Raw genomic sequence first — 26,682 nt, forward strand, 5'->3', positions numbered from 1 at the left:
ACAGATGCGGACCTACACAATGTTACATCGATATACGTTTTAGAACCGTTTCATTGTGTAGGTAACTAGACCTTCATCAACGTAACTTCTGTGATGACAATCTCACAGTTAGAAAACACTTTGGGCTGGTTTTCTGATGTAGATTAGGCCTAAAGTGCTTTTTAGTCTAGGATTAGGCTTAATGCATGTCTGGGAAACCAATCCTTCTTCTACAAAACTACTACTATCACTTTTGGTTTTAAATGTGCACCAACATCAAATCTAAAATGGCCTCTCTCCTTTTCTCCCCAGTCTGATGTCTGCTCTACGGCCGGGGAGCTGTCTAGGGCGTCGGGTGTGGATCCTCCTGGCCATGACCCACCTGACCCTGGATTTCTCCCTGTGTAGCCCCCTCAGTCAGGGCCTGGGGATCAAGCTCATCCCCAAACCTGTGCCTCGCCCCCGGCCCCGCTCGGCGCCCCTCTGGGATACTCCCAACATTCTCCACTGGAGGACTGTAAGCACTCTGGCGCACCGGCTCCTCAACCCCGTCCCACTACCGGACAGCAGGGGAGGGCCAGGGCCAAAGGTCAGGGGTCAAAAGTACAGGAGACTGGCACACAAAGGACAGCCATGTAAGGAGTGCCGGTTGAAATACACATCCACCGAGGCGGGGGATTCTGCAGCGTCGGCAGCAGCGGTAGGTCTTCCCAGGGGGAGCAAAACAGACGTGGTGAGGTTGTTACGGAGGGCGAGGAGACAGCTGAAATGGGACGCTGACGACAAATCTCAGGATGGCAGGACCACGACGGTGGCCGGATATATCGACTGGGGACCCACAGGGACGGAGGACAACTTTGACGACGGTGAGGGGAAAACAGCGGCCAACTCCACGCTGTCCACCAAGGCCTTGACTACTACTGTGGCCACCACCACTACTACCACCACCACCACCACCACCACCAAGAGCCCCCAGAGGACATTCGCGGTGGTGACCACCCCGCACCCTAGGAGGCTGAGCACCACCAAGGCCAGCGTCAGTTTAGGGGAGACTGTCAAACCACCAAAGCCATACGGAGACACACCAGGTAAAACTCCTTTCCTATGTTTTCTATCATGCTATTTTGAAAGTATTTCATCTGTATTTCTATCCTGTTAAGCATTCCACTGTTAAGTGAATAATAGTCCTACTGCAAGGAGTGCAGATGGATTTGGCGTGTCAAGGCTAGTCAGGAAGACAGCAGGAGTATATCACGTTATTATACACCAATTGCTAACTGTGAGAAGCAAGATTTTGGCATGAAGTGCTGTTGTCTGGGACAGATAAGTAAAGAGTGGGTTGAATATTTGTGTAAAAGAAGTGAAATATCATTCAGTGATGTAAATGTTCTCCTTTTGACATATCTAGGGTATTGAGAGGGATGGGCCCCTCAAAATTGTTCAACTATTCAAAGCACATCTTCCCTAACCATCGGCCAATTAATATTTTAGGACACTTAATCTCTCCCCTGAACTTAAAGGAGCTGTGACTAAGAGCAAACTGTTTTATTCAACAGTTTGTGGTTTCAGAATAGGCTTCTGCCATGTTTATACCTCTGTAGATACAGTGCCTATCGTAAGTATTCACCCCCCCTTAGATTTCTTTACATTTTATTGTGGGATTAAAATGGATTTAATTGTCATTTTTTGTCAACGATCTACACAAAATACTTTAATGTCAAAGTGGATGGAAAATTCTAAATGTTTTTTAAACAATTATGAAAAATAAAAAATTAGTATATCTTGAGTATTCACCCCCCTTAGTCAATACATGTTAGAAACACCTTTGGCAGCGATTACAGCTGTGAGTCTATTTAGGTAAGTCTCTGAGCTTTGCACACCTGGATTGTGCAATATTGGCACATTATTCTTTTCAAAAGTCTTCAAGCTTTGTCAACTTGGTTGTTGATGGTTGGTAGACAGCCATTTTCAAGTCTTGCCATAGATCATGAATTATTGTAACGCAACAAAATGTGAAAACAATTCAAGGGGGGTGATTTCTTATGATAGGCACTGTAGGTCTATTCGTTTATACACCCATTGTATGACTGATTTGATAAGTGTAGAATATATTGTGATTTGCAGGTAGAGCATTGTTAAATAGTTCTTACCAAATGCTTGTGGTACAATGGTATGATGAAATATATATGTAAGTTCTACACTATGTTGTAGATCATATTTAGGGCTTAAATGTTATTACCGAAAATTACTGTCCATTTGATGTACTTCTTCACAAAAGCAATGTGTGATTTTATGGTGAAGTCTCTCCATGCCGCGAACACATGAAGTTGACTGTCTATGCACATTAGATTTACCATTTCATTAAATCAACGAAGAGGCTCGGCTTCTTAAATGGACTATGCAGGTGGCCATAAAACCAGAGTCATGTTTAACGGTGTATGACCTAGCACTATGTTAATTGACTTTTCCCAGTTAGTAGATTTACATTAATGTCAGACAATCATGTTCCCACTGCAGAGGGCAACCAAAGGGTCCGCTGGAATATATTGACCACTAAACTGTACGTGTTAAAACATCTCAAGACATTGTGGTTTATGGACATTTGGCTAGATGTGGTAAATGCCAATACAGTACTATATGTACAGCAGGATGATGTCATTGAACATACAGTGCCTTCAGAAAGTATTCATACCCCTTGACTATTCCACATTTTGTTGTGTAACAGCCTGAATTCAAAATGGATTAAATATTTGTGTTTTCTCACCAATCTACACACAATACCCCATAATGACAAAGTGAAGACATGTTTTTAGAAATTTTTGCAAATGTATTGAAAATGAAATACACAAATATCATTTACATACAGTGGGGAGAACAAGTATTTGATACACTGCCGATTTTGCAGGTTTTCCTACTTACAAAGCATGTAGAGGTCTGTAATTACTATCATAGGTACACTTCAACTGTAAGAGACAGAATCTAAAACAAAAATCCAGAAAATCACATTGTATGATTTTTAAGTAATTAATTTGCATTTTATTGCATGACATAAGTATTTGATACATCAGAAAAGCAGAACTTAATATTTGGTACAGAAACCTTTGTTTGCAATTACAGAGATCATACGTTTCCTGTAGGTCTTGACCAGGTTTGCACACACTGCAGCAGGGATTTTGGCCCACTCCTCCATACAGACCTTCTCCAGATCCTTCAGGTTTCGGGGCTGTCGCTGGGCAATACGGACTTTCAGCTCCCTCCAAAGATTTTCTATTGGGTTCAGGTCTTGAGACTGGCTAGGCCACTCCAGGACCTTGAGATGCTTCTTATGGAGCCACTCCTTAGTTGCCCTGGCTGTGTGTTTCAGGTCGTTGTCATGCTGGAAGACCCAGCCACGACCCATCTTCAATGCTCTTACTGAGGGAAGGAGGTTGTTGGCCAAGATCTTGCGATACATGGCCCCATCCATCCTCCCCTCAATACGGTGCAGTCGTCCTGGCCCCTTTGCAGAAAAGCATCCCCAAAGAATGATGTTTCCACCTCCATGCTTCACGGTTGGGATGGTGTTCTTGGGGTTGTACTCATCCTTCTTCTTCCTCCAAACATGGCGAGTGGAGTTTAGACCAAAAAGCTCAATTTTTGTCTCATCAGACCACATGACCTTCTCCCATTCCTTCTCTGGATCATCCAGATGGTAATTGGCAAACTTCAGACGGGCCTGGACATGCGCTGGCTTGAGCAGAGGGACCTTGCATGCACTGCAGGATTTTAATCCATGACGGCGTGGTGTGTTACTAATGGTTTTCTTTGAGACTGTGGTCCCAGCTCTCTTCAGGTCATTGACCAGGTCCTGCCGTGTAGTTCTGTGCTGATCCCTCACCTTCCTCATGAGCATTGATGCCCCACGAGGTGAGATCTTGCATGGAGCCCCAGACCGAGGGTGATTGACCGTCATCTTGAACGTCTTCCATTTTCTAATAATTGCGCCAACAGTTGTTGCCTTCTCACCAAGCTGCTTGCCTATTGTCCTATAGCCCATCCCAGCCTTGTGCAGGTCTACAATTTTATCCCTGATGTCCTTACACAGCTCTCTGGTCTTGGCCATTGTGGAGAGGTTGGAGTCTGTTTGATTGAGTGTGTGGACAGGTGTCTTTTATACAGGTAACAAGTTCAAACAGGTGCAGTTAATACAGGTAATGAGTGGAGAACAGGAGCGTTTCTTAAAGAAAAACTAACAGGTCTGTGAGAGCCGGAATTCTTACTGGTTGGTAGGTGATCAAATACTTATGTCATGCAATAAAATGCAAATTAATTACTTAAAAATCATACAATGTGATTTTCTAGATTTTTGTTTTAGATTCCGTCTCTCACAGTTGAAGTGTACCTATGATAAAAATTACAGACCTCTACATGCTTTGTAAGTAGGAAAACCTGCAAAATCGGCAGTGTATCAAATACTTGTTCTCCCCACTGTAAGTATTCACACCCCTGAGTCAATACATGTTAGAATAACCTTTGGCAGCAATAACAGCTATGAGTCATTCTGAGTAAGTTTCTAAGAGCTTTGCACACCTGGATTGTACAATATTTGCACATTATTATGTTTCAAATTCTTCAAGCTCTGTCGTTGGTTGTTGATCATTGCTAGAGAGCCATTAAAAACTGTAATATCTTATGTTTCACCGAGTCGTGGCTGAACGACGACATGGACAACATACAGCTAGCGGGCTATACGCTACATCGGCAGGATAGAACGGCTGACTCTGGTAAGACAAGGGGTGGCGGTCTGTGTATATTTGTAAACAACAGCTGGTGCACAAAATCAAATACTAAGGAAGTGTCGAGGTTTTGCTCGCCTGAGGTAGAGTACCTTATGATAAGCTGTAGACAACACTATTTACCAAGAGAGTTTTCATCTATATTTTTCATAGCTGTCTATTTACCACCACAAACCAATGCTTGCATTAAGATTGCACTCAATGAGCTGTATAAGGCCATAACTTAACAGGAAAACGCTCATACAGAGGCAGCGCTCCTAGTGGCCGGGGACTTTAATGCAGGGAAACTTAAATCCGTTCTACCTAATTTCTACCAGCATGTTAAATGTGCAACCAGAGGAGAAAAAAAACTCTAGACAACCTTTACTCCTCACACAGAGACGCATACAAAGCTCTCCCTCGCCCTCCATTTGGCAAATCTGACCATAACTCTATCCTCCTGATTCCTGCTTATAAGCAAAAACTAAAGCAGGAAGCACCAGTGACTCGGTTAAGAAAAAAGTGGTCAGATGATGCAGATGCTAAGCTACAGGACTGTTTTGCTAGTACAGACTGGAACATGTTCCGGGATTCTTCAGATAGCATTGAGGAGTAAACCACATCAGTCACTGGCTTCATCAATAAGTGCATCGATGACGTCATCCCCACAGTGACCGTACGTACATACCCCAACCAGAAGCCATGGATTACAGGCAATATCCGCACTGAGCTAAAGGGTAGAGCTGCCACTTTCAAGGAGCGGGACTCTAACCCGGACGCTTATAAGAAATCCCGCTATGCCCTCCGACGAACCATCAAACAGGCAAAGAGTCAATACAGGACTAAGATTGAATCGTACTACACCGGCTCTGACGCTCGTCGGATGTGGCAGGGCTTGAAAACTATTACAGACTACAAAGGGAAGCACAGCCGCGAGCTGCCCAGTGACACAAGCCTACCAGACGAGCTAAATCACTTCTATGCTCGCTTCGAGGCAAGCAACACTGAAGCATGCAGGAGAGCACCAGCTGTTCCGGATGACTATGCGATCACGCTCTCTGTAGCCGATATGAGTAAGACTTTTAAGCAGGTCAACATTCACAAGGCCGCAGGGCCAGACGGATTACCAGGACGTGTACTCCGAGTATGTGCTGACCAAATGGCAAGTGTCTTCAGCGACATTTTCAACATGTTCCTGACTGAGTCTGTAATACCAACATGTTTCAAGCAGACCACCATAGTCCTTGTGCCCAAGGACACTAAGATAACCTGCCTAAATAACTACCGACCCGTAGCACTGACGTCTGTAGCCATGAAGTGCTTTGAAAGGCTGGTCATGGCTCACATCAACACCATTATCCCAGAAACCGTAGACCCACTCCAATGTGCATACCGCCCCTACAGATCCACAGATGATGCAATCTCTATTGCACTCCACACTGCCCTTTCCCACCTGGACAAGAGGAACACCTACGTGAGAATGCTATTCATTGACTATAGCTCAGCGTTCAACACCATATTGCCCTCAAAGCTCATCACTAAGCTAAGGATCCTGGGACTAAACACCTCCCTCTGCAACTGGATCCTGGACTTCCTGACGGGCTGCCCCCAGGTGGTAAGGGTAGGTAACAACACATCTGCCACGCTGATCCTCAACACAGGGGGCCCCTCAGGGGTACGTGCTCAGTCCCCTCCTGTACTCCCTGTTCACCCATGACTGCATGGCCAGGCACGACTCCAACACCATCATTAAGTTTGCCGATGACACAACAGTGGTAGGCCTGATCACCGACAACGATGAGACAGCCTATAGGGAGGAGGTCAGAGACCTGTCAGTGTGGTGACAGGATAACAACCTCTCCCTTAACGTGACCAAGACAAAGGAGATGATTGTGGACTACAGGATAAGAAAGAGGACTGAGCACGCCCCCATTCTCATCGACGGGGCTGTAGTGGAACAGGTTGAGAGCTTCAAGTTCCTTGGTGTCCACATCACCAACGAACTATCATGGTCCAAACACACCAAGACAGTCGTGAAGAGGGCACGACAAAGCCTATTCGCCCTCAGGAGACTGAAAATATTTGGCATGGGTCCTCAGATCCTCAAAAAGTTCTACAGCTGAACCATTGAGAGCATCCTGAATGGTTGCATCACCGCCTGGTATGGACACTGCTCGGCCTCCGACCGCAAGGCACTACAGAGGGTAGTGCGTACGGCCCAGTACATCACTGGGGCCAAGCTTCCTGCCATCCAGGACCTCTATTCCAGGCGGTGTCAGAGGAAGGCCCTTAAAAATTGTCAAAGACTCCAGCCACCCTAGTCATAGACAGTTCTCTCTGCTACCGCACGGCAAGCGGTACTGGAGCGCCAAGTCTAGGTCCAAAAGGCTTCTCAACAGCTTCTACCCCCAAGCCATAAGACTCCTGAACAGCTAATCATGGCTACCCGGACTATTTGCACCCCCACCCCATCTTTTTACGCTGCTGCTACTCTGTTAATTATTTATACATAGTCACTTTAACTCTACCCACATGTACATATTACCTCAACTACCTCAACTAGCTGGTGCCCCCGCACATACCCCCCTGTACCGGTACCCCCCTGTATATAGCCTCCCTATTGTTATTTTATTTTACTTCTGCTCTTTTTTTCTCAACAATTTTTTTGTTGTTGTTTTAATGTACTTTTTTATTAAGAAATAAATGCATTGTTGGTTAAAGGCTGTAAGTAAGCATTTCATGGTAATGTCTACACCTGTTGTATTCGGCGCATGTGGCAAATAAAATTTGATTTGATTTGATTTTCAAGTATTGCCATTGATTTTCAAGCCGATTGAAGTCAAAACTGTTACTCAGCCACTCAGGAACATTCATTGTGATCTTGGTAAGGAACTCCAGTGTATATTTAGCTTTGTGTTTTAGATTATTGTCCTGCTGAAAGATGAATTTGTCTCCCAGTGTCTGTTGGAAGCAGACTGAACCATGTTTTCCTCTAGGATTTTGCCTGTGCTTAGCTCTATTCCGTTACTTTTTATCCTAAAACACTCCCTAGTCCTTGCCGATGAAAAGCATACCCATAACATGATGCAGCCACCACCATGCTTACAAATATGAAGAGTGGTACTCAGTGATATGTTGTGTTGGATTTGCCCCAAACATAGCACTTTGTATTCTGGACATGAAGTTCATTTGTTTGCCACATCTTTTGCAGTTTTGATTTAGTGCCTTATTGCAAAGAGGATGCATGTTTTGGAATTTTTTCATTCAGTACAGGCTTCCCTCTTTTCTCTCTGTCATTTAGGTTAGTATACCCACAGTTTTCTCCTATCACAGCCATTAAACTCTGTAACTGTTTTAAAGTCACCATTGGCATCCTGGTGAAATCCCTGTGTGGTTTCCTTCCTCTCCGGGAACTGAGTTACGAAGGACGCCTGTATCTTTGTAGTGACTGGGTGTATTGATACACCATCCAAAGTGTAATTAATAACTTCACCATGCTCAAAGGTATATTCAATGTCTGCTTTTTTTTATTTCCTTGCAAGGCATTGGAAAACCTCCCTGGTCTTTGTGGTTGAATCTGTGTTTGAAATTCACTGCTCGACTGAGGGACCTAACAGATAATTGTATGTGTGGGGTACAGAGATGAGGTAGTCATTCAAAAATCATGTTAAACACTATTATTGCACACAGAGGGAGTCCATGCAACTTATTATGTGACTTGTTAAGCAAATCTTTACTCCTTAACTTATCAAGGCTTGCCATAACATAGGGGTTGAATACTTATTTACTCAAGACATTTTAGCATTTCATTTGTAATTATTTTGTAAAAATCTGAGAAAATAATTCCACTTCGAAATTACGGGGTATTGTGTGTAGGCCAGTAACACAAAATATCAATTTAATCAATTTTACATTCAGGCTGTAACACAACAACATTTTGAAAACTTCAAGGGGTGTGAATACTTTCTGAAGGCACTGTATGGCATAGTGAAATGGGAAACTGCCATACTTCCACAGTAGGCTATATCTTATTTTTTTGCGTTGACCCAGTGGTATAGATCAAATCAAATCAAATCAAATTTGATTGGCCACATGCGCCGAATACAACAGGTGCAGACATTACAATGAAATGCTTACTTACATCCCTTAACCAACAGTGCATTTATTTTTTTATAAAAAAGTGAAATAAAACAACATCAAAAAAGTGTTGAGAAAAAAAGAGCAGAAGTAAAATAAAATAACAGTAGGGAGAATATATACACAGGGGGGTACCGGTGCAGAGTCAATGTGCGGGGTTACCGGCTAGTTGAGGTAGTTGAAGTAATATGTACATGTGGGTAGAGTTAAAGTGACTATGCATAAATAATTAACAGAGTAGCAGCAGCGTAAAAAGATGGGGTGGGGGGCAGTGCAAATAGTCCGGGTAGCCATGATTAGCTGTTCAGGAGTCTTATGGCTTGGGGGTAGAAGCTGTTGAGAAGTCTTTTGGACCTAGACTTGACACTCCGGTAACGCTTGCCGTGCGGTAGCAGAGAGAACAGTCCTCTGACACTGCCTGGTATAGAGGTCCTGGATGGCAGGAAGCTTGGCCCCAGTGATGTACTGGGCCGTACGCACTATCCTCTGTAGTGCCTTGCGGTCGGATGCCGAGCAGTTGCCATACCAGGCGGTGATGCAACCAGTCAGGATGATCTCGATGGTGCAGCTGTATAATTTTTTGAGGATCTGAGGACCCATGCCAAATCTTTTCAGTCTCCTGAGGGGGAATAGGCTTTGTCGTGCCCTCTTCACAACTGTCTTGGTGTGTTTGGACCATGATAGTTTGTTGGTGATGTGGACACCAAGGAATTTAAAGCTCTCAACCTGTTCCACTACAGCCCCGTCGATGAGAATAGGGGCGTACTCAGTCCTCTTTTTTTTCCTGTAGGCCACAATCATCTCCTTTGTCTTGGTCACGTTGAGGGAGAGGTTGTTATCCTGGCACCACACGGCCAGGTCTCTGACCTCCTCCCTATAGGCTGTCTCATCGTTGTCGGTGATCAGGCCTACCAATGTTGTGTCGTTGGCAAACTTAATGATGGTGTTGGAGTCGTGCCTGGCCATGCAGTCATGGGTGAACAGGGAGTACAGGAGGGGACTGAGCACACACCCCTGAGGGGCCCCCGTGTTGAGGATCAGTGTGGCAGATGTGTTGTTACCTACCCTTACCACCTGGGGGCGGCCCGTCAGGAAGACCAGGATCCAGTTGCAGAGGGAGGTGTTTAGTCCCAGGATCCTTAGCTTAGTGATGAGCTTTGAGGGCACTATGGTGTTGAATGCTGAGCTGTTGTCAATGAATAGCATTCTCACGTAGGTGTTCCTCTTGTCCAGGTGGGAAAGGGCAGTGTGGAGTGCAATAGAGATTGCATCATCTGTGGATCTGTTGGGGCGGTATGCACATTGGAGTGGGTCTAGGGTTTCTGGGATAATGGTGTTGATGTGAGCCATGACCAGCCTTTCAAAGCACTTCATGGCTACAGACGTTAGTGCTACGGGTCGGTAGTCATTTAGGCAGGTTATCTTAGTGTCCTTGGGCACGGGGACTATGGTGGTCTGCTTGAAACATGTTGGTATTACAGACTCAGTCAGGGACATGTTGAAAATGTCAGTGAAGACACTTGCCAGTTGGTCAGCACATGCTCGGAGTACACGTCCTGATAATCCGTCTGGCCCTGCGGCCTTGTGAATGTTGACCTGCTTAAAAGTCTTACTCACATTGGCTACGGAGAGCGTGATCACATAGTCATCCGGAACAGCTGGTGCTCTCATACAGTTCTTGCACTTCATATGAACCCAGCCCCATCCGGACCTACTCAGCTATTTTGTCTCAGACAGTGCGGAACACGCACTCATGACTCCATTCTATGCGCACCAAAATTACAATCTGTTTGTCTGAAGTGCCTTTTGAAAGCCTAACACTGTAAGATATTATTTTATAACTTAGCTAGCCATGTAGGCAATAGAATAAGCTTTCAAATGATGCCCACCTGACCCATAATGCAATTTATAATGGAATGTTTTTGGAGTCCGTAAACAACAACAGTAATTGTGTGATGGTGGGGACGCAGGGCTGTGTTCGAAACAAAAAATACAAGTGTGCTTGCTTCAGTTCCTCAATGATAAATCTAGGAGAGCTCAAAAAAGTACCTTATAGTTGAAGGCTCTTTCCTTGAGTCATAAAAGTGCATTAACATTACTTAGGAACTGTGCACAGTTTGGAGATGTGTGTGGCCATTTGGATGCACCAGTTAGACATCTCACTCAAACCCTTGTCATAGTTTTTTTCTTATCTTGCACCTACTCCAAAATGTCAATGAATATTCTTATTATGTTATTGAATGTATCCAGAGTATTTTCCGATTTCATTATTGACAAATGCTGTAAAAAGTACAGTAAATGTAAAATACACATAAATTCAATAGTATAATGGTTGGATTCAGTCTTGTGTCAGGTGAACTGTTGTGTCCTCACCTTTGGTGTGATAATTTCCCCATAATCTCCAAAGTGTTCTCTTTCAATTACTACCATGGTCATGCATATGCATTTTATAGTTTTTCTTTTAGAAACGTTTACATTTGGCCCTATCCATATAGGCCAATATCCACGAGTGTAAGGTGTTCAAAGCAATAGTCAGTTTAATTGGCTTGTTAGTATTATTGTGATTTGCTCTTTCCCATTCCATATTATGGGCAATTTATAGTCAAAAGGAAATGTTTGATTTGGTATTTCAGAGAATAATGAATACCATAATGATTCAAATAGTTCCCTCAGAGCTGCCGGTAATGTGATATTTCATTTGATTATGACTACGCACACAATACATATTTATTTTTCAAAAGTATGATACGCAATAAGAGGAAATGGATAGAGACACATGCATGCAGTAATCACAGCCAAAGCCTTGTAGAAACTTTACTTGGCTTTCACAATGCATAAAATGTATGTCTCGCACACACTCGCCTGCGGGCAAGGTATAATTACCAACTACAGACAACAGCGCTCAGTATTGCTGATGAAACAAAACCACTGTTGGAGGGGGGCAGGAGTAGGAGGGATAGGAGGGGACAGATACTTCCCTTATTCTCTGCTATCTCCCACAGAAGGCATGTCAGGTCACTGGGAGCCTTGGGAGAAGAGAACTCACCCACCCTCAACATCCCCAGACACTAGCAGGATCTGAGGCTCGAAGCACAGGGACTGTTGTTATCTCTGTAGCTCAGCTGGTAGAGCACGGCGCTTGTAACGCCAAGGTAGTGGGTTCGATCCCCGGGACCACCCATACACAAAAATGTATGCACGCACGACTGTAAGTCGCTTTGGATAAAAGCGTCTGCTAAATGGCATATTATATTATTATATTATATTATTATTATCTAAAAGGACCATGCTATATACATTACAGTAGGCTCAGAAAATGCGTTCTGAGCCTTCTGTAATGTATCCCCAGTACCCTACCCTGAACTTTAGTCACTTCTACCACCCGGTACTCAACCGTGCACCTTAGCGACTGCTGCCCTATGCACATAGTCATTGAACATGATTATATGATTTATTTAAGTGTCATACATCTACCGGTGCCCAGCCCACATGGGCTTACAAAACACTACAAAACAAAATAACATTTTACAACTTATACGCATACAATAATCATGGCAAATACAGCTACCATCTAGCCACACTACACAAACAGTACATTTCTCATTATCCTCCTGGCATTGTGAACAAACTAAGCAATCTCAAACACGCCCTGTCTGAAACAAAATTCAAGCCTCTGCCTAGAATACTTCAGGGTTATTTCAATTTTCTTTGACAAATAAAACATGTCTTCGATTTCCCCAAGATCACACAGAAGGCAAATTCTCTCCTCTTCAGGCACACTGTTAAATCTACCCATCTCTACAGCCAGAGGGAGGGTGCCGGATCTGAGTTGTGCACAAACTGACCTTTGACTTTTTGTTAGGTTCAGGAGGACATATGGTTCAGGGGTGTAGTTCTCTTTGATGAGAGTGCACGTTCTAAGTTTAGGTTTAAAACAAATATCAACTGCCCATTTTTCCTGGTGGATCAGAAAAAGTGTGTCCTTGATTTGGTTAACATCACATGGTAGTTTGTTCCTGAATATATACTGCAAATCATTTTCAAAAAAAATTTATAACAATTCTCTGGCTCACGGATAGCTATGAGTAAGGTCCCAGTCGAACACTTTTTTTGTGATTCTGTGTTCTGGCATATTTATTTATGTTGCAAAGACATACCATGTAACCTTTTTGCCTAACCACACATGGTCCCCAACCCATATCTCCACAGATGGCCAGGTTTGGAGTCCTTAAAGAGGTGTGCAAATTTGGCAAATGCCACGCCACTAATGACCTTGGAGAGCCTTGTAGAGGCATAGGCTACAATAGAGTGAGAGGCTCTTCAGGCACAGAGAGAGAGAGAAAGAGAGAAACTTTCCCCACTGGTTACCATGGCAATCTAATAATCTTGCCATTACTCTATATTGACTCTCGATAAGCTGGGTAAAAATGAATCTTCTTCCCGAGTGTTAAATCTAGACTTAAATGCTGATGCCTGGTGACAGCCATGCACAGTCGAGCCTACTGATTTACAGAAACTTGGCCAAGAGGAGATGAAGAGTAGCCAGAATGAACAGATGCTGTTTTACTTCATGTTTCTAATGCTCAGTTTTTTCATGGCTGACATCTCCTCTGAGAGGGAAAGGTGCACTACTGGCAAGCGACCATTTTAAAAACCTTTTGTTGTTTCTGTACTGGCTAGCTAGACTCCAAAACCTTATTCATCCAAACAGGTCAGGAGATAGCAAATTGTTCCTTTACCCAATGTCAACTAGAAATATGAGGTGTTGGTGTATCTATTTTAGAATGTAATCTCTTACAGCAAATATTCACAGTGTACGTCATTTGTTTGTTTTACACAAATTCAGACAGCATAAAGAAACATCAATATCAAGTCAGATAATTGAGTGGGGAGGACATGCGAGGGATTACGGTTGAATACATCACAAAACGTTCTCTCTCTGATGTAGTCCCACTTATTGGTGGCAATCCCCTTTCTGTACTTAAAAAGTGACTGCCTTTACAAAGCATCGATTCGATGCAGAAACAGTTGTGTCAAAATTGACTACAAAGTGTAAGTAGGATAGATTTGGTCATAAAGTCAGCCTCGTCTAAAAGTTTGAAACATCTGTGCGTCACAATGTGTAAATTAAGTTTGGGTGTTGATTTGACGATATCCATTTTCCCACTAACATGGGGTGAACAGCTGCGGTGATTTCTCTCTATCCAATAGCATAGACAGTGAGACAGACCTGCCCAGCAGCTTCGACTTTGTTTAGATCTGACAACACGTCGCACATTTTGTTACTTGAGAAATAATGCACCAAACACCTTAATTAGATGTAAAATTGCGCAACTAAAACATCCTCGGCAAAAATATAAAAACTAATTACAGATTTCTTGAGTTATCTTAGATTCATTCTGGGGATTTTGAGGAAGTGAAATAGGCTTCTCATGGTGTCACGGTTCAGACAGACGACCAGAGGACCACAATTGCGTCACACCAGAAAGTTTATTAAAACTTAAGGGAAAAGGGAAGTAGGGAGTGAATGAAGGCTCCAGGGGTAATAGGGATCCCGTCCAATGTGCTGGGTCTGTGCCCCCCCCAGTGGCAGCGATGCGTCCTATGAAGCCGGTGGTGGGTGGTCCAGAAGTCCTGGGGGGGGGAGACACAGACACAACAGGGCGGAATGAAACAAGGCAGCAGTACAGTTCAAGGGAAATCCAAAATACGTAGTAGCAAGGCAGAAGGCTGGTCAGAGTTACCGGGATTGAAGAGTAGTCAGGAGTCGTAATGGCAGAAGCAGGTCTGGATCTCCTGGGGCAGAAGAGTATCCAAAAATTCAGGCAGGTCCGGGGTCACAAAACCAGGGTGAGCCAGAAGCGCGAGCAAACAGGTTCCGGGTGTGAGCTTTGCAGACGATCTGACACCGGAGAGCTGAAAGACAGGGCCTAAAATACTGGGAGAGGTAGTGGGTAATGCAGCGCAGCTGGCAGAGTAATTAGAGCAGAGCAGAGCAGGGACAGGTGGAGCTAGTTAGGCTGAGTAGAGAGAGTGGTGAGCAGAGTGGAAGAAAATTAAGGTGGTAACCCGGTGGAGTGAGAGGCTCATGACAGAACCCCCCCCCCAAGGGACGGCCCCAGAAGTCCCAAGAGCAACACCACGCCGGGCGGGAGGAGGGGAGCCGGAGGAGGGCTAGAACTCCTCCGAACGGTCCGAGTGAACGTCCTCATCCTCGGAGGAAGCCGGAGGGCCGTGGTCGGGAGATGGGACAGGTCCCGAGACAGGATCAGGCACAGGACAGGAAGCCGAGCGGGCAGGACGGTTAGGGACCCCTCTGGGGCGGCCCCTACGGATTGCAGGTTGATCAGGATGCCGTTGGTGGAAAGCGGTGATGAGAGTCCTATCCACAATCCGACTAGCTGGCACCCAGGTCCTTTCCTCAGGTCCATAGCCCTCCCAGTCAATGAGGTACTGGAGACCCCTACCCCTCCGTCTGGACCGAAGCAGGCGGCGGACGGTGTAAACCAGACCACCATCGACGAGCCGTGGAGGAGGAGGACAAGGCGCAGCAGGGACCAGCGGACTCTCATGGATGGGCTTAATCTTAGACACATGGAAAGTGGGGTGCACCCTCAGGGAATTAGGCAGTTGGAGCCGGACAGCAGTTGGGCTAATCACTCTTATGATAGGGAATGGGCCAATGAACCGAGGTGCCAGCTTCTGCGACTCCACCCTGAGTGGCAGGTTCCTCGATGACAACCACACCCTTTGACCAACATGGTAGGTGGGAGCAGGAATTCTCCGACGGTTGGCCCCGGTAGTGTAGCTGGCAACGGATCTGAGGAGTGTGGCTCGGGCTTGTGACCAGGTGCGGCGACATCGACGGGCAAAAGCAAGTGCAGATGGGCAAGTAACCTCCTCTTCCTGGCTGGCAAATAGAGGAGGCTGGTATCCATAAACACATTGGAAAGGGGACATACCGATGGCAGAGCAGATCAGAGAATTGTGTGCGTACTCCACCCATGTCAATTGCTGCGACCAGGAGTGGGGGTTGCGTGAAGTCATGCATCGCAGTGCCTTCTCGAGCTCCTGATTAGCCCGCTCTGACTGCCCATTGGATTGGGGATGGAATCCGGAAGTCAGACTGACTGTGGCTCCCAGCAGGTGACAGAACTCCTTCCAAAAAGCGGATGAGAATTGTGGACCACGGTCAGAAACTACATCCTTTGGCAGTCCGTGGATCCGGAAGACGTGTTCCAGGACCACCTGGGCGGTCTCCTTGGCGGTTGGGAGCTTGGGGAGGGGAATGAAGTGTGCCATCTTGCTGAAACGGTCAACTATGGTGAGAATGACGGTCATGCCCCTTGAAGGGGGCAGCCCCGTGACAAAGTCAAGGGCGATGTGAGACCAGGGACGTCTGGGCACAGGCAGGGGCTGCAGCAATCCGGCTGGGGGCTGGCAGGACGACTTGTGTTGGTTGCAGATGGGGCAGGCTTGGACGAATTCCCGTACATCCTTTCTCAGAGAGGGCCACCAGAACCTCTGGGCGAGCAGGTTGTAAGTGCGGGTGGAGCCAGGGTGACAAGCTAGGCGGGAGTCATGTCCCCACTGAACGACCTGGGACCTCAGGTCTTCGGGGACAAAAAGGCGGTCAGCTGGGCAAGTGCTGGGACCTGGCTGGTTACGGAGAGCCTCCAGCACCTGTTCCTCAACAGCCCAGGTCAGAGCTGCAACGATGCAGGGACTTGGCAGAATCGACACAGGGTCCTTGGAGGGGGTGTCATCCTTCTGGAATTGACGGGAGAGGGCGTCTGGCTTGGTGTTACGTGATCCAGGCCGGTATGACAGAGTGAAATTAAACCTGGTGAAGAACAGGGCCCAGCGGGACTGCCTGGAGTTCAACCGTTTGGCCGTGCGGATGTACTCCAAGTTCTTATGATCGGTCCAAACGAGAAATGGAATGGTGGACCCCTCCAGCCAGTGACGCCACTCCTCCAAGGCAAGCTTCACAGCCAGCAGCTCACGGTTCCCTATGTCGTAATTGCACTCAGAGGGGGACAACCGACGTGAGAAAAAGGCACAGGGATGGAGCTTCCTATCCTCCGCAGCCCACTGAGAAATCACAGCACCAACTCCCACATCCGAGGCGTCCACCTCCACAATGAATTGCCGGTCCACATCAGGCATCTGGAGGATGGGAGCGGAGGTGAACCTCACCTTGAGGGTACTGAAGGCTTTGTCGGCTGCTGGGGTCCAGGTGAAGGGTTGCTTGGTGCTGGTTAGAGCAGTGAGAGGGGCAGCAACGGTACTGTAGTTCCGGATAAACTTTCTATAGAAGTTAGCAAACCCCAGAAACTGTTGCAGCTTCTTTCTGTTCTCCGGAACTGGCCATGAAGTGACTGCTGATACTTTGGCAGGATCCATTTGGATACTTCCCTCTGCCACTATGTACCCCAGGAAGGCCACTGTCTTGACGTGAAACTCACATTTCTCTGCCTTGGCGTAGAGGGAATTCTCCAGAAGACGATGAAGGACTTGCTGGACATGGCGGGTGTGTTCAGACAGGTTTCTGGAGTAGATTAAGATGTCATCCAGGTAAACGAAGACAAACTTGTTTAACATGTCCCGCAGTACATCATTCACTAGAGCCTGGAACACAGCAGGAGCATTGGTGAGGCCAAAAGGCATAACCAGATACTCGTAGTGGCCTGTTGGTGTATTGAATGCGGTTTTCCATTCATCTCCCTCCCGGATCCGCACTAGGTGGTAAGCGTTTCTGAGATCCAACTTGGTAAAAACAGTGGCTCCCTGGAGCAACTCAAAAGCAGAGGTGAGCAGAGGCAGAGGGTAACGGTTTTTCACTGTGATGTCGTTGAGTCCCCTGTAGTCGATGCAGGGGCGAAGAGATCCGTCCTTCTTCCCCACAAAGAAGAAGCCAGCACCAGCAGGAGATGAAGATGAACGGATTAATCCTGCGGACAGAGAGCCATTGATGTAGTCCTCCATGGACTTTCTTTCAGGAGCAGACAACGAATAAAGACGACCCTTAGGAGGGGCTGTTCCAGGGAGGAGGTCGATGGCACAGTCGTACGGTCGGTGAGGGGGCAGAGATGTGGCTCTTGCTTTGTTAAACACCTCTCTGAGACCATGGTAGCATTCTGGGACATTGGAGAGGTCAGGAGCGGAGTTAGTAGGTACTGGCCGAGGGGGTAGTGCGGCAGCAAGCAGGCAGGTTCGGTGGCAGTCCTCTCCCCACTCCCTGATCACCCCGGTCACCCAGTCGAGCTGAGGGTTGTGCCGGCGGAGCCATGGGTAACCCAGGATGAGGGGTTGGCCTGGAGAGGGGAGCAGGTGAAACTGGATAGTTTCTTGATGGTTTCCGGACAGACCCATCGAGACCGGGGCCGTGACATGAGTGACCGATCCGAGTAAGTGTCCGTCCAGTGCCCGGGCAGGAATAGGAGGTGTCAAACGGAGGTTCTCCAGTCCCAGTTGGCGTGCCAGCTTGATGTCCATTATGTTGGCTTCGGCGCCAGAATCCACCAGAGCAGCCAGGGTGTGAGTTGAGTCAGAGAGGCGGAGGTGAACTTGCAGCAGGGGTTTGCGGTCGGAGGACTGGATGGTCATTGAACTCAACCGGACTCCCCCTATGCCCGGTGAGCTTCGACCCTTTAAAGGGCAGGTTACCACACGATGTCCATCACCTCCACAATAGAGGCAGAGGTTTGAGGTGAAGCGGCGCTGGCGCTCTGCAGGAGTGAGAGAGGCTCGCCCAATCTCCATAGGCTCAGACTGATCAAGCTGACCTGGGTGAGTGGCAGTAGATGACAGGAGCCCAGTCGGATCTCTCCGAATGCCGGTAGTAGGTGGACCTTGGCGCCCCCTCTCACGACGACGGGTCTGTATCCTTCTGTCGATCCTGACAGTCAGTGCGATGGCTTCATCAAGAGTGGAAGGCAGTTCATGGGAGACCAACTCGTCCTTGATATAGTCAGCCAAACTATGGAAGAACGCGTCCACCAACGATGGTGTGTTCCAAGAACTTCGTCTAGCCAGGGTTCGGAAGTCGATGGAATGGTCTGCGACTGTACGTCTGCCTTGTCGAATACTGAACAGTTCACGAGACGCCTCTGCGGTTGGGGAATCCAGGTCAAACACCTTCAGCATCTCCTCAGCAAACAGGTCGAAGGTTGCACATGCGGGGGTTTGACGTTCGAACTCTGCTGTTCCCCAGAGTCGAGCTCGGCCCGTCAGGTGAGTGATGGCATACCCAACTTTAGCCCCCTCCGTGGCGAAGGTCCTTGGCTGCAAGGAGAACTGAAGTCGGCAGCTAGTCAGGAATGGCCGGACCTGGGTTGAATCGCCGTTGAACCGCTCGGGGTTTCCAATCTTGGGTTCCGGAGCAGCGGCTGCAATGACCGGGGCAGGTAACTCGGGGGCAGGGCTGGTGGGCAGACTGGCTGGGGTAAGGTTGGTGAGGAGTTGAATGATCATGGCGAGTTGTTGTTGCTGCTGCTGGAACTGCTGCTCATGCTCATCGGTTTCCATGTCGGGGAAAGTGTGCGCTGAGTCCATAATGGTCAGATCGTACTGTCACGGTTCAGACAGACGACCAGAGGACCACAATTGCGTCACACCAGAAAGTTTATTAAAACTTAAGGGAAAAGGGAAGTAGGGAGTGAATGAAGGCTCCAGGGGTAATAGGGATCCCGTCCAATGTGCTGGGTCTGTGCCCCCCCCAGTGGCAGCGATGCGTCCTATGAAGCCGGTGGTGGGTGGTCCAGAAGTCCTGGGGGGGGGAGACACAGACACAACAGGGCGGAATGAAACAAGGCAGCAGTACAGTTCAAGGGAAATCCAAAATACGTAGTAGCAAGGCAGAAGGCTGGTCAGAGTTACCGGGATTGAAGAGTAGTCAGGAGTCGTAATGGCAGAAGCAGGTCTGGATCTCCTGGGGCAGAAGAGTATCCAAAAATTCAGGCAGGTCCGGGGTCACAAAACCAGGGTGAGCCAGAAGCGCGAGCAAACAGGTTCCGGGTGTGAGCTTTGCAGACGATCTGACACCGGAGAGCTGAAAGACAGGGCCTAAAATACTGGGAGAGGTAGTGGGTAATGCAGCGCAGCTGGCAGAGTAATTAGAGCAGAGCAGAGCAGGGACAGGTGGAGCTAGTTAGGCTGAGTAGAGAGAGTGGTGAGCAGAGTGGAAGAAAATTAAGGTGGTAACCCGGTGGAGTGAGAGGCTCATGACACATGGGGGACAAACAACGCGGAATCGGTCAGGAAACACACCTCCAAAACTGAAATCTCGTTTTTTGTTCAGTGGCTCTTAAAACACTAAAATAAGTATTTCATAGCTAACTGTCCCCAAATGAAGTACAGGCATGCATGACAACTGCATTTCCTGGTAAGTAATAAAATCAGCGGAACTTGAGCAAGAGTCCGACCAAATCTCCTCTCCTCGACTGTCAAAGTTTGCTATCTAGAGTGATTGAATTATGCAGTGCTGCCTTTGACATTGGGAGAAAAGGTGTGTGGAATAATTGGCTCTGATGTCGCGCTCTCTCTCCTCTCTCTCGTTCTACTGTCTCTCTCTCTCTCTGTCTCTCTCTCTCTCTCTCTCTCTCTCTCTCTCTCTCTCTCTCTCTCTCTCTCTCTCTCTCTCTCTCTCTCTCTCTCTCTCTCTCTCTCTCTCTCTCTCTCTCTCCCTCTCTTCTTCTGTAAGTGTTTTAGATTGCTCGGTGACTCAGTGGAAATCAGGCCAGATTGACACTTTGACATCAGCGTTAATTGGCAATTGTGAGCCATCAGCAGGCTTCGACAGGAGGTTTCCCCTGCCCCATCCCTCCCTTCCCTCCCCGCTCAGGTACCACGTTTGGGAGGATGGATTGGAGAGTGGCCACGGGGGAGAGCGGAGGGGACAGGGGGGTTAAGTCTCACTGCATGTCAACCCTCACACTCTCCAGGAAGTTTAATGCATTATAAATGAGGGACAGATTCCGTACATTTGCAATGGGTGGGAGGAAGGGAGGGCTGGCTTGCTCTCCACAATGTCTCCGTTCACAAATGAGCACTGTTCACACATTTTCCATGAGCTTTAATGCTGCTAGCGGACGTAGGCTGTACGGCGGCATTAGGCCTTAATGCTAAATGGCCATTTAGAATGACTGCCTTATAGCTTCACATAACTTTGGACAGTTGAGTTCCACATATTTCTCCTTTGCTCGGCAATGGCTGGTTATGCCTTTGTTATTGAGGCAATTTTGGGAGAACAAAACCGCTCGAAGGCAGTCCCCGCACAAATGGTCTAATAACAGTTTAAAATCGATGCCCACAAGCAATTCAAATAGCCAGGCTATGAAATTGAGCGAAGGTCAAGGGTCCCCTGGGATGGGAAGTCAAGCCAATGTCCATTTATTGGGGAGAACACAGTTTCTGGTTCAAAAGTGGATGGCTTCTTTACTAAATGCACTGTTTGCTTCTGGTACCATTGACTTAACAGGTGAGCGTTTTCAGCTCGATGTCAGTGTTCCGTCTCGTTATCGAGGTTGACAGTATGTTTAATTTTTTGTTGCCGGTTAAGAGCTATAGTGCTGCTAGATTTTTATCAACTGGCTGTGGGGGTTTTCCACAGGCTTGTATCCACTACTATTTAATTAACTGGATGTGCATGCACATAGGTACTGTATATACGTATGTTAAGGTGAATGTGTTTGATAGAATATAATATCAACAAGCAGATGTAAATAGTTTATTGTTCCCCTACTGGGCCGGACTAGGTAGTCTTTTAATAAAGGCAGATAGTGAGATTTTCTTAAAACGCCATGCTTGTCAATGGCATGTTTATCAAACTGTCAAGACCGTGAAGGTGAAAACCTAATTTATTTCTCTCCGGGAGCCTTGGTGTGGCTCAAACCCTGCTGACACAGTAGCTCTTTCTATCCCTCTCTTATTCTCTCTCTTTCCCATTCTCACTCCCCATCTCTTTGTCTGGCACTGATTCTTCCAAACAAAACCTAACCCAGCACCTCTAAAGCAAGGTGACTGCCAAAGGTGATTTTTCAGCCTCACTGCCAGAGCACAATGAGTTTGAGCTAGCAGGGCCAAATATTTCTCCCTTAAACTGGCAGTTCTGGACAGGGATAGAGAATCGTCTGGACCGTCTTCCGGTTGTGTCAGTGGAATCATTATCTGACATTATCTTTACTTGTTAATGCACTGCCATAAAATTAGGTTATAATGAGACCTAAGACTGTATTTGTATGGCTAGGGCTTCAGCCTGATTTTACAGCCCTCTAACCAATTGTACTATTATGTGTGTTTTTCCGCGTTATTTGTAATTTATTTTGTACATAATGTTTCTGCCATCGTCTCTTATAACCAAAAAGAGCTTCTGGATATCAGGACAACGATTACTCACCTCGTATTGGACGAAGATTTTTTCTTCAACGATGTGGCCGCGAAGGATATCCTACAGACACCCGACAAGGCCCAAATCCCCGTCATTCGCATGAGGAAGAGACGGAGATATCGTGGACGTAGGTCGGGGTGCCTTGTAAGGATCCGACTGCGAGCGAGTAAACTGCCTCTCCCATCAATCCTATTAGCCAATCTTCAATCATTTGAGAATGAATGGGATGACCTAAGATTACGGTTATCCTACCAACGGGGCATTAAAAACTGTAATATCTTATGTTTCACCAAGTCGTGGCTGAACGACGACATGGACAACATACAGCTAGCGGGCTATACGCTACATCGGCAGGATAGAACGGCTGACTCCGGTAAGACAAGGGGTGGCAGTCTGTGTATGTTTGTAAACAACAGCTGGTGCACAACATCAAATACTAAGGAAGTCTCGAGGTTTTGCTCGCCTGAGGTAGAGTATCTTTTATTTTTATTTATAAGCTGTAGACCACACTATTTACCAAGAGAGTTTTCATCTATATTTTTCATAGCTGTCTATTTACCACCACAAACCAATGCTGGCATTAAGATTGCACTGAATGAGCTGTATAAGGCCATAAGTCAACAGGAAAACGCTCATCCAGAGGCAGCGCTCCTAGGACTTTAATGCAGGGAAACTTAAATCCGTTCTACCTAATTTCTACCAGCATGTTAAATGTGCAACCAGAGGAAAAAAAACTCTAGACCACCTTTACTCCACACACAGAGACGCATACAAAGCTCTCCCTTGCCCTCCATTTGGCAAATCTGACCATAACTCTATCCCCCTGATTCCTGCTTATAAGCAAAAACTAAAGCAGGAAGCACCAGTGACTCGGTAAATAAAAAAGTGGTCAGATGACGCAGATGCTAAGCTACATGACGAGCTCTGGCGCTCGTCGGATGTGGCAGGGCTTGAAAACTATTACAGACTACAAAGGGAAGCACAGCCGCGAGCTGCCCAGTGACACAAGACTTCCAGACGAGCTAAACCACTTCTATGCTCGCTTCGAGGCAAGCAACACTGAAGCATGCATGAGAGCACCAGCTGTTCCGGATGACTATGTGATCACGCTCTCCATAGCCAATGTGAGTAAGACTTTTAAGCAGGTCAACATTCACAAGGCCGCAGGGCCAGACGGATTACCAGGACGTGCACTCCGAGCATGTGCTGACCAACTGGCAAGTGTCTTCACTGACATTTTCAACATGTCCCTGACTGAGTCTGTAATACCAACATGTTTCAAGCAGACCACCATAGTCCCCGTGCCCAAGGACACTAAGATAACCTGCCTAAATGACTACCGACCCGTAGCACTGACGTCTGTAGCCATGAAGTGCTTTGAAAGGCTGGTCATGGCTCACATCAACACCATTATCCCAGAAACCCTAGACCCACTCCAATGTGCATACCGCCCCAACAGATCTACTGATGATGCAATCTCTATTGCACTCCACACTGCCCTTTCCCACCTGGACAAGAGGAACACCTACGTGAGAATGCTATTCATTGACAACAGCTCAGCATTCAACACCATAGTGCTCTCAAAGCTCATCACTAAGCTAAGGATCCTGGGCCTAAACACCTCCCTCTGAAACTGGATCCTGGACTTCCTGACGGGCTGCCCCCAGGTGGTAAGGGTAGGTAACAACACATCTGCCACACTGATCCTCAACACAGGGGTCCCTCAGGGGTGCGTGTTCAGTCCCCTCCTGTACTCCCTGTTCACCCATGACTGCATGGCCAGGCACGACTCCAACATCATCATTAAGTTTGCCGACGACACAACAGTGGTAGGCCTGATCACCGACAACGATGAGAAAGCCTATAGGGAGGAGGTCAGAGACCTGTCCGTGTGGTGCCAGGATAACAACCTCTCCCTCAACGTGACCAAGACAAAGGAGATGATTGTGGACTACAGGAAAAAAAGGAGGACTGAGCACACCCCCATTCTCATCGACGGGGCTGTAGTGGAACAGGTTAAGAGCTTCAAGTTCCTTGGTGTCCACATCACCAACAAACTATCGTGGTCCAAACACACCAAGACAGTCGTAAAGAGGGCACGACAAAGCCTATTCCCCCTCAGGAGACTGAAAAGATTTGGCATGGGTCCTCAGATCCTCAAGAAATTCTACAGCTGCACCATCGAGAGCATCCTGACTGGTTGCATCACCGCCTAGTATTGCAACTGCTTGGCCTCCGACCGCAAGGCACTACAGAGGGTAGCTCGTACGGCCCAGTACATCACTGGGGCTAAGCTTCCTGCCATCCAGGACCTCTATACCAGGCGGTGTCAGAGGAAGGGCCTCAAAATTGTCAAAGACTCCAGCCACCCTAGTCATAGACTGTTCTCTCTGCTACCACACGGCAAGCGGTACCGGAGTGCCAAGTCTAGGTCCAAAAGACTTCTCAACAGCTACCCCCAAGCCATAAGACTCCTGAACAGCTAATCATGGCTACTCTGACTATTTGCACTGCCCCCCACCCACACCCCCCACCCCATCTTTTTACGCTGCTGCTACTCTGTTAATGATTTATGCATAGTCACTTTAACTCTAACCACATGTACATATTACTTCAACTACCTCAACTAGCCGGTGCCCCCGCACATTGACTCTGCACCGGTACCCCCCTGTATATATAGCCTCCCTACTGTTATTTTATTTTACTTCTGCTCTTTTTTTCTCAACACTTTTTTTGTTGTTGTTTTATTTGACTTTTTTTATTAAAAATAAATGCACTGTTGGTTAAGGGCTGTAAGTAAGCATTTCACTGTAATGTCTGCACCTGTTGTATTCGGCGCATGTGGCCAATAACATTTGATTTGATTTGAAATGAATTTGGTTTAAGCTGGAAATCTCTGCCAGAGAAGCCTTTCATGGCGACACAAATGCAAAACGAAACAAATCTCCATGGAGACGTGGACTATCGATCAAGGTCAAGGGCAAGCTCTATTATCCATGAAGTTGGACAGGTGTTAATTTATTACTCCACACTTTCAACTTCAGCCTTGATGTCAGCCAGGGAGGGAGGGGAGCGAGCAAGAGCGAAAAATGCAAATGACTGCCAGATAAGTTAATGTGTCTTTGCTGCAGAGGGACTGATTGCGGCGAAGGAAGGGAGACATTCCTGAGACAGCCAGAGAAATCATTAATCCAAGGTTGACCTGGCTGCTTTGTGCCCTGCCTACAGCAGTTCGTTATCCAAGGGAATATACAGTGGGGAGAACAAGTATTTGATACACTGCCGATTTTGCAGGTTTTCCTACTTACAAAGCATGTAGAGGTCTGTAATTTTTATCATAGGTACACTTCAACTGTGAGAGATGGAATCTAAAACAAAAATCCAGAAAATCACATTGTATGATTTTTAAGTAATTAATTTGCATTTTATTGCATGACATAAGTATTTGATCACCTACCAACCAGTAAGAATTCCGGCTCTAACAGACCTGTTAGTTTTTCTTTAAGAAGCCCTCCTGTTCTCCACTCATTACCTCTATTAACTGCACCTGTTTGAACTCGTTACCTGTATAAAAGACACCTGTCCACACACTCAATCAAACAGACTCCAACCTCTCCACAATGGCCAAGACCAGAGAGCTGTGTAAGGACATCAGGGATCAAATTGTAGACCTGCACAAGGCTGGGATGGGCTATAGGACAATAGGCAAGCAGCTTGGTGAGAAGGCAACAACTGTTGGCGCAATTATTAGAAAATGGAAGACGTTCAAGATGACGGTCAATCACCCTCGGTCTGGGGCTCCATGCAAGATCTCACCTCGTGGGGCATCAATGATCATGAGGAAGGTGAGGGATCAGCCCAGAACTACACGGCAGGACCTGGTCAATGACCTGAAGAGAGCTGGGACCACAGTCTCAAAGAAAACCATTAGTAACACACTACGCCGTCATGGATTAAAATCCTGCAGCGCACGCAAGGTCCCCCTGCTCAAGCCAGCGCATGTCCAGGCCCGTCTGAAGTTTGCCAATTACCATCTGGATGATCCAGAGGAGGAATGGGAGAAGGTCATGTGGTCTGATGAGACAAAAATAGAGCTTTTTGGTCTAAACTCCACTCGCCGTGTTTGGAGGAAGAAGAAGGATGAGTACAACCCCAAGAACACCATCCCAACCGTGAAGCATGGAGGTGGAAACATCATTCTTTGGGGATGCTTTTCTGCAAAGAGGACAGGACGACTGCACCGTGTTGAGGGGAGGATGGATGGGGCCATGTATCGCGAGATCTTGGCCAACAACCTCCTTCCCTCAGTAAGAGCATTGAAGATGGGTCGTGGCTGGCTCTTCAAGCATGACAACGACCCGAAACACACAGCCAGGGCAACTAAGGAGTGGCTCCGTAAGAAGCATCTCAAGGTCCTGGAGT

At 47.0% G+C, this 26,682-nt stretch overlaps 1 protein-coding gene across 1 annotated transcript in view; it reads left to right on the forward strand.

Moving 5' to 3' along the window:
• Window positions 1-295: 295 nt before the first annotated feature.
• The window catches only part of ajap1 (adherens junctions associated protein 1), a gene marked incomplete at both ends in the record, with an annotated part of 34,009 nt that continues 7,622 nt past the window's right edge, over window positions 296-26,682 (forward strand). Inside the window, one exon of the mRNA XM_084184522.1 lies at window positions 296-1,067. Coding sequence (XP_084040648.1) covers window positions 296-1,067 — 772 coding nt within the window. The remainder of the gene's footprint in view (window positions 1,068-26,682) is intronic.

The sequence above is a fragment of the Coregonus lavaretus genome (genome assembly GCF_964263955.1).
Source record: "Coregonus lavaretus genome assembly, chromosome: 20".
Taxonomy (NCBI): Eukaryota; Metazoa; Chordata; class Actinopteri; order Salmoniformes; family Salmonidae; genus Coregonus; species Coregonus lavaretus.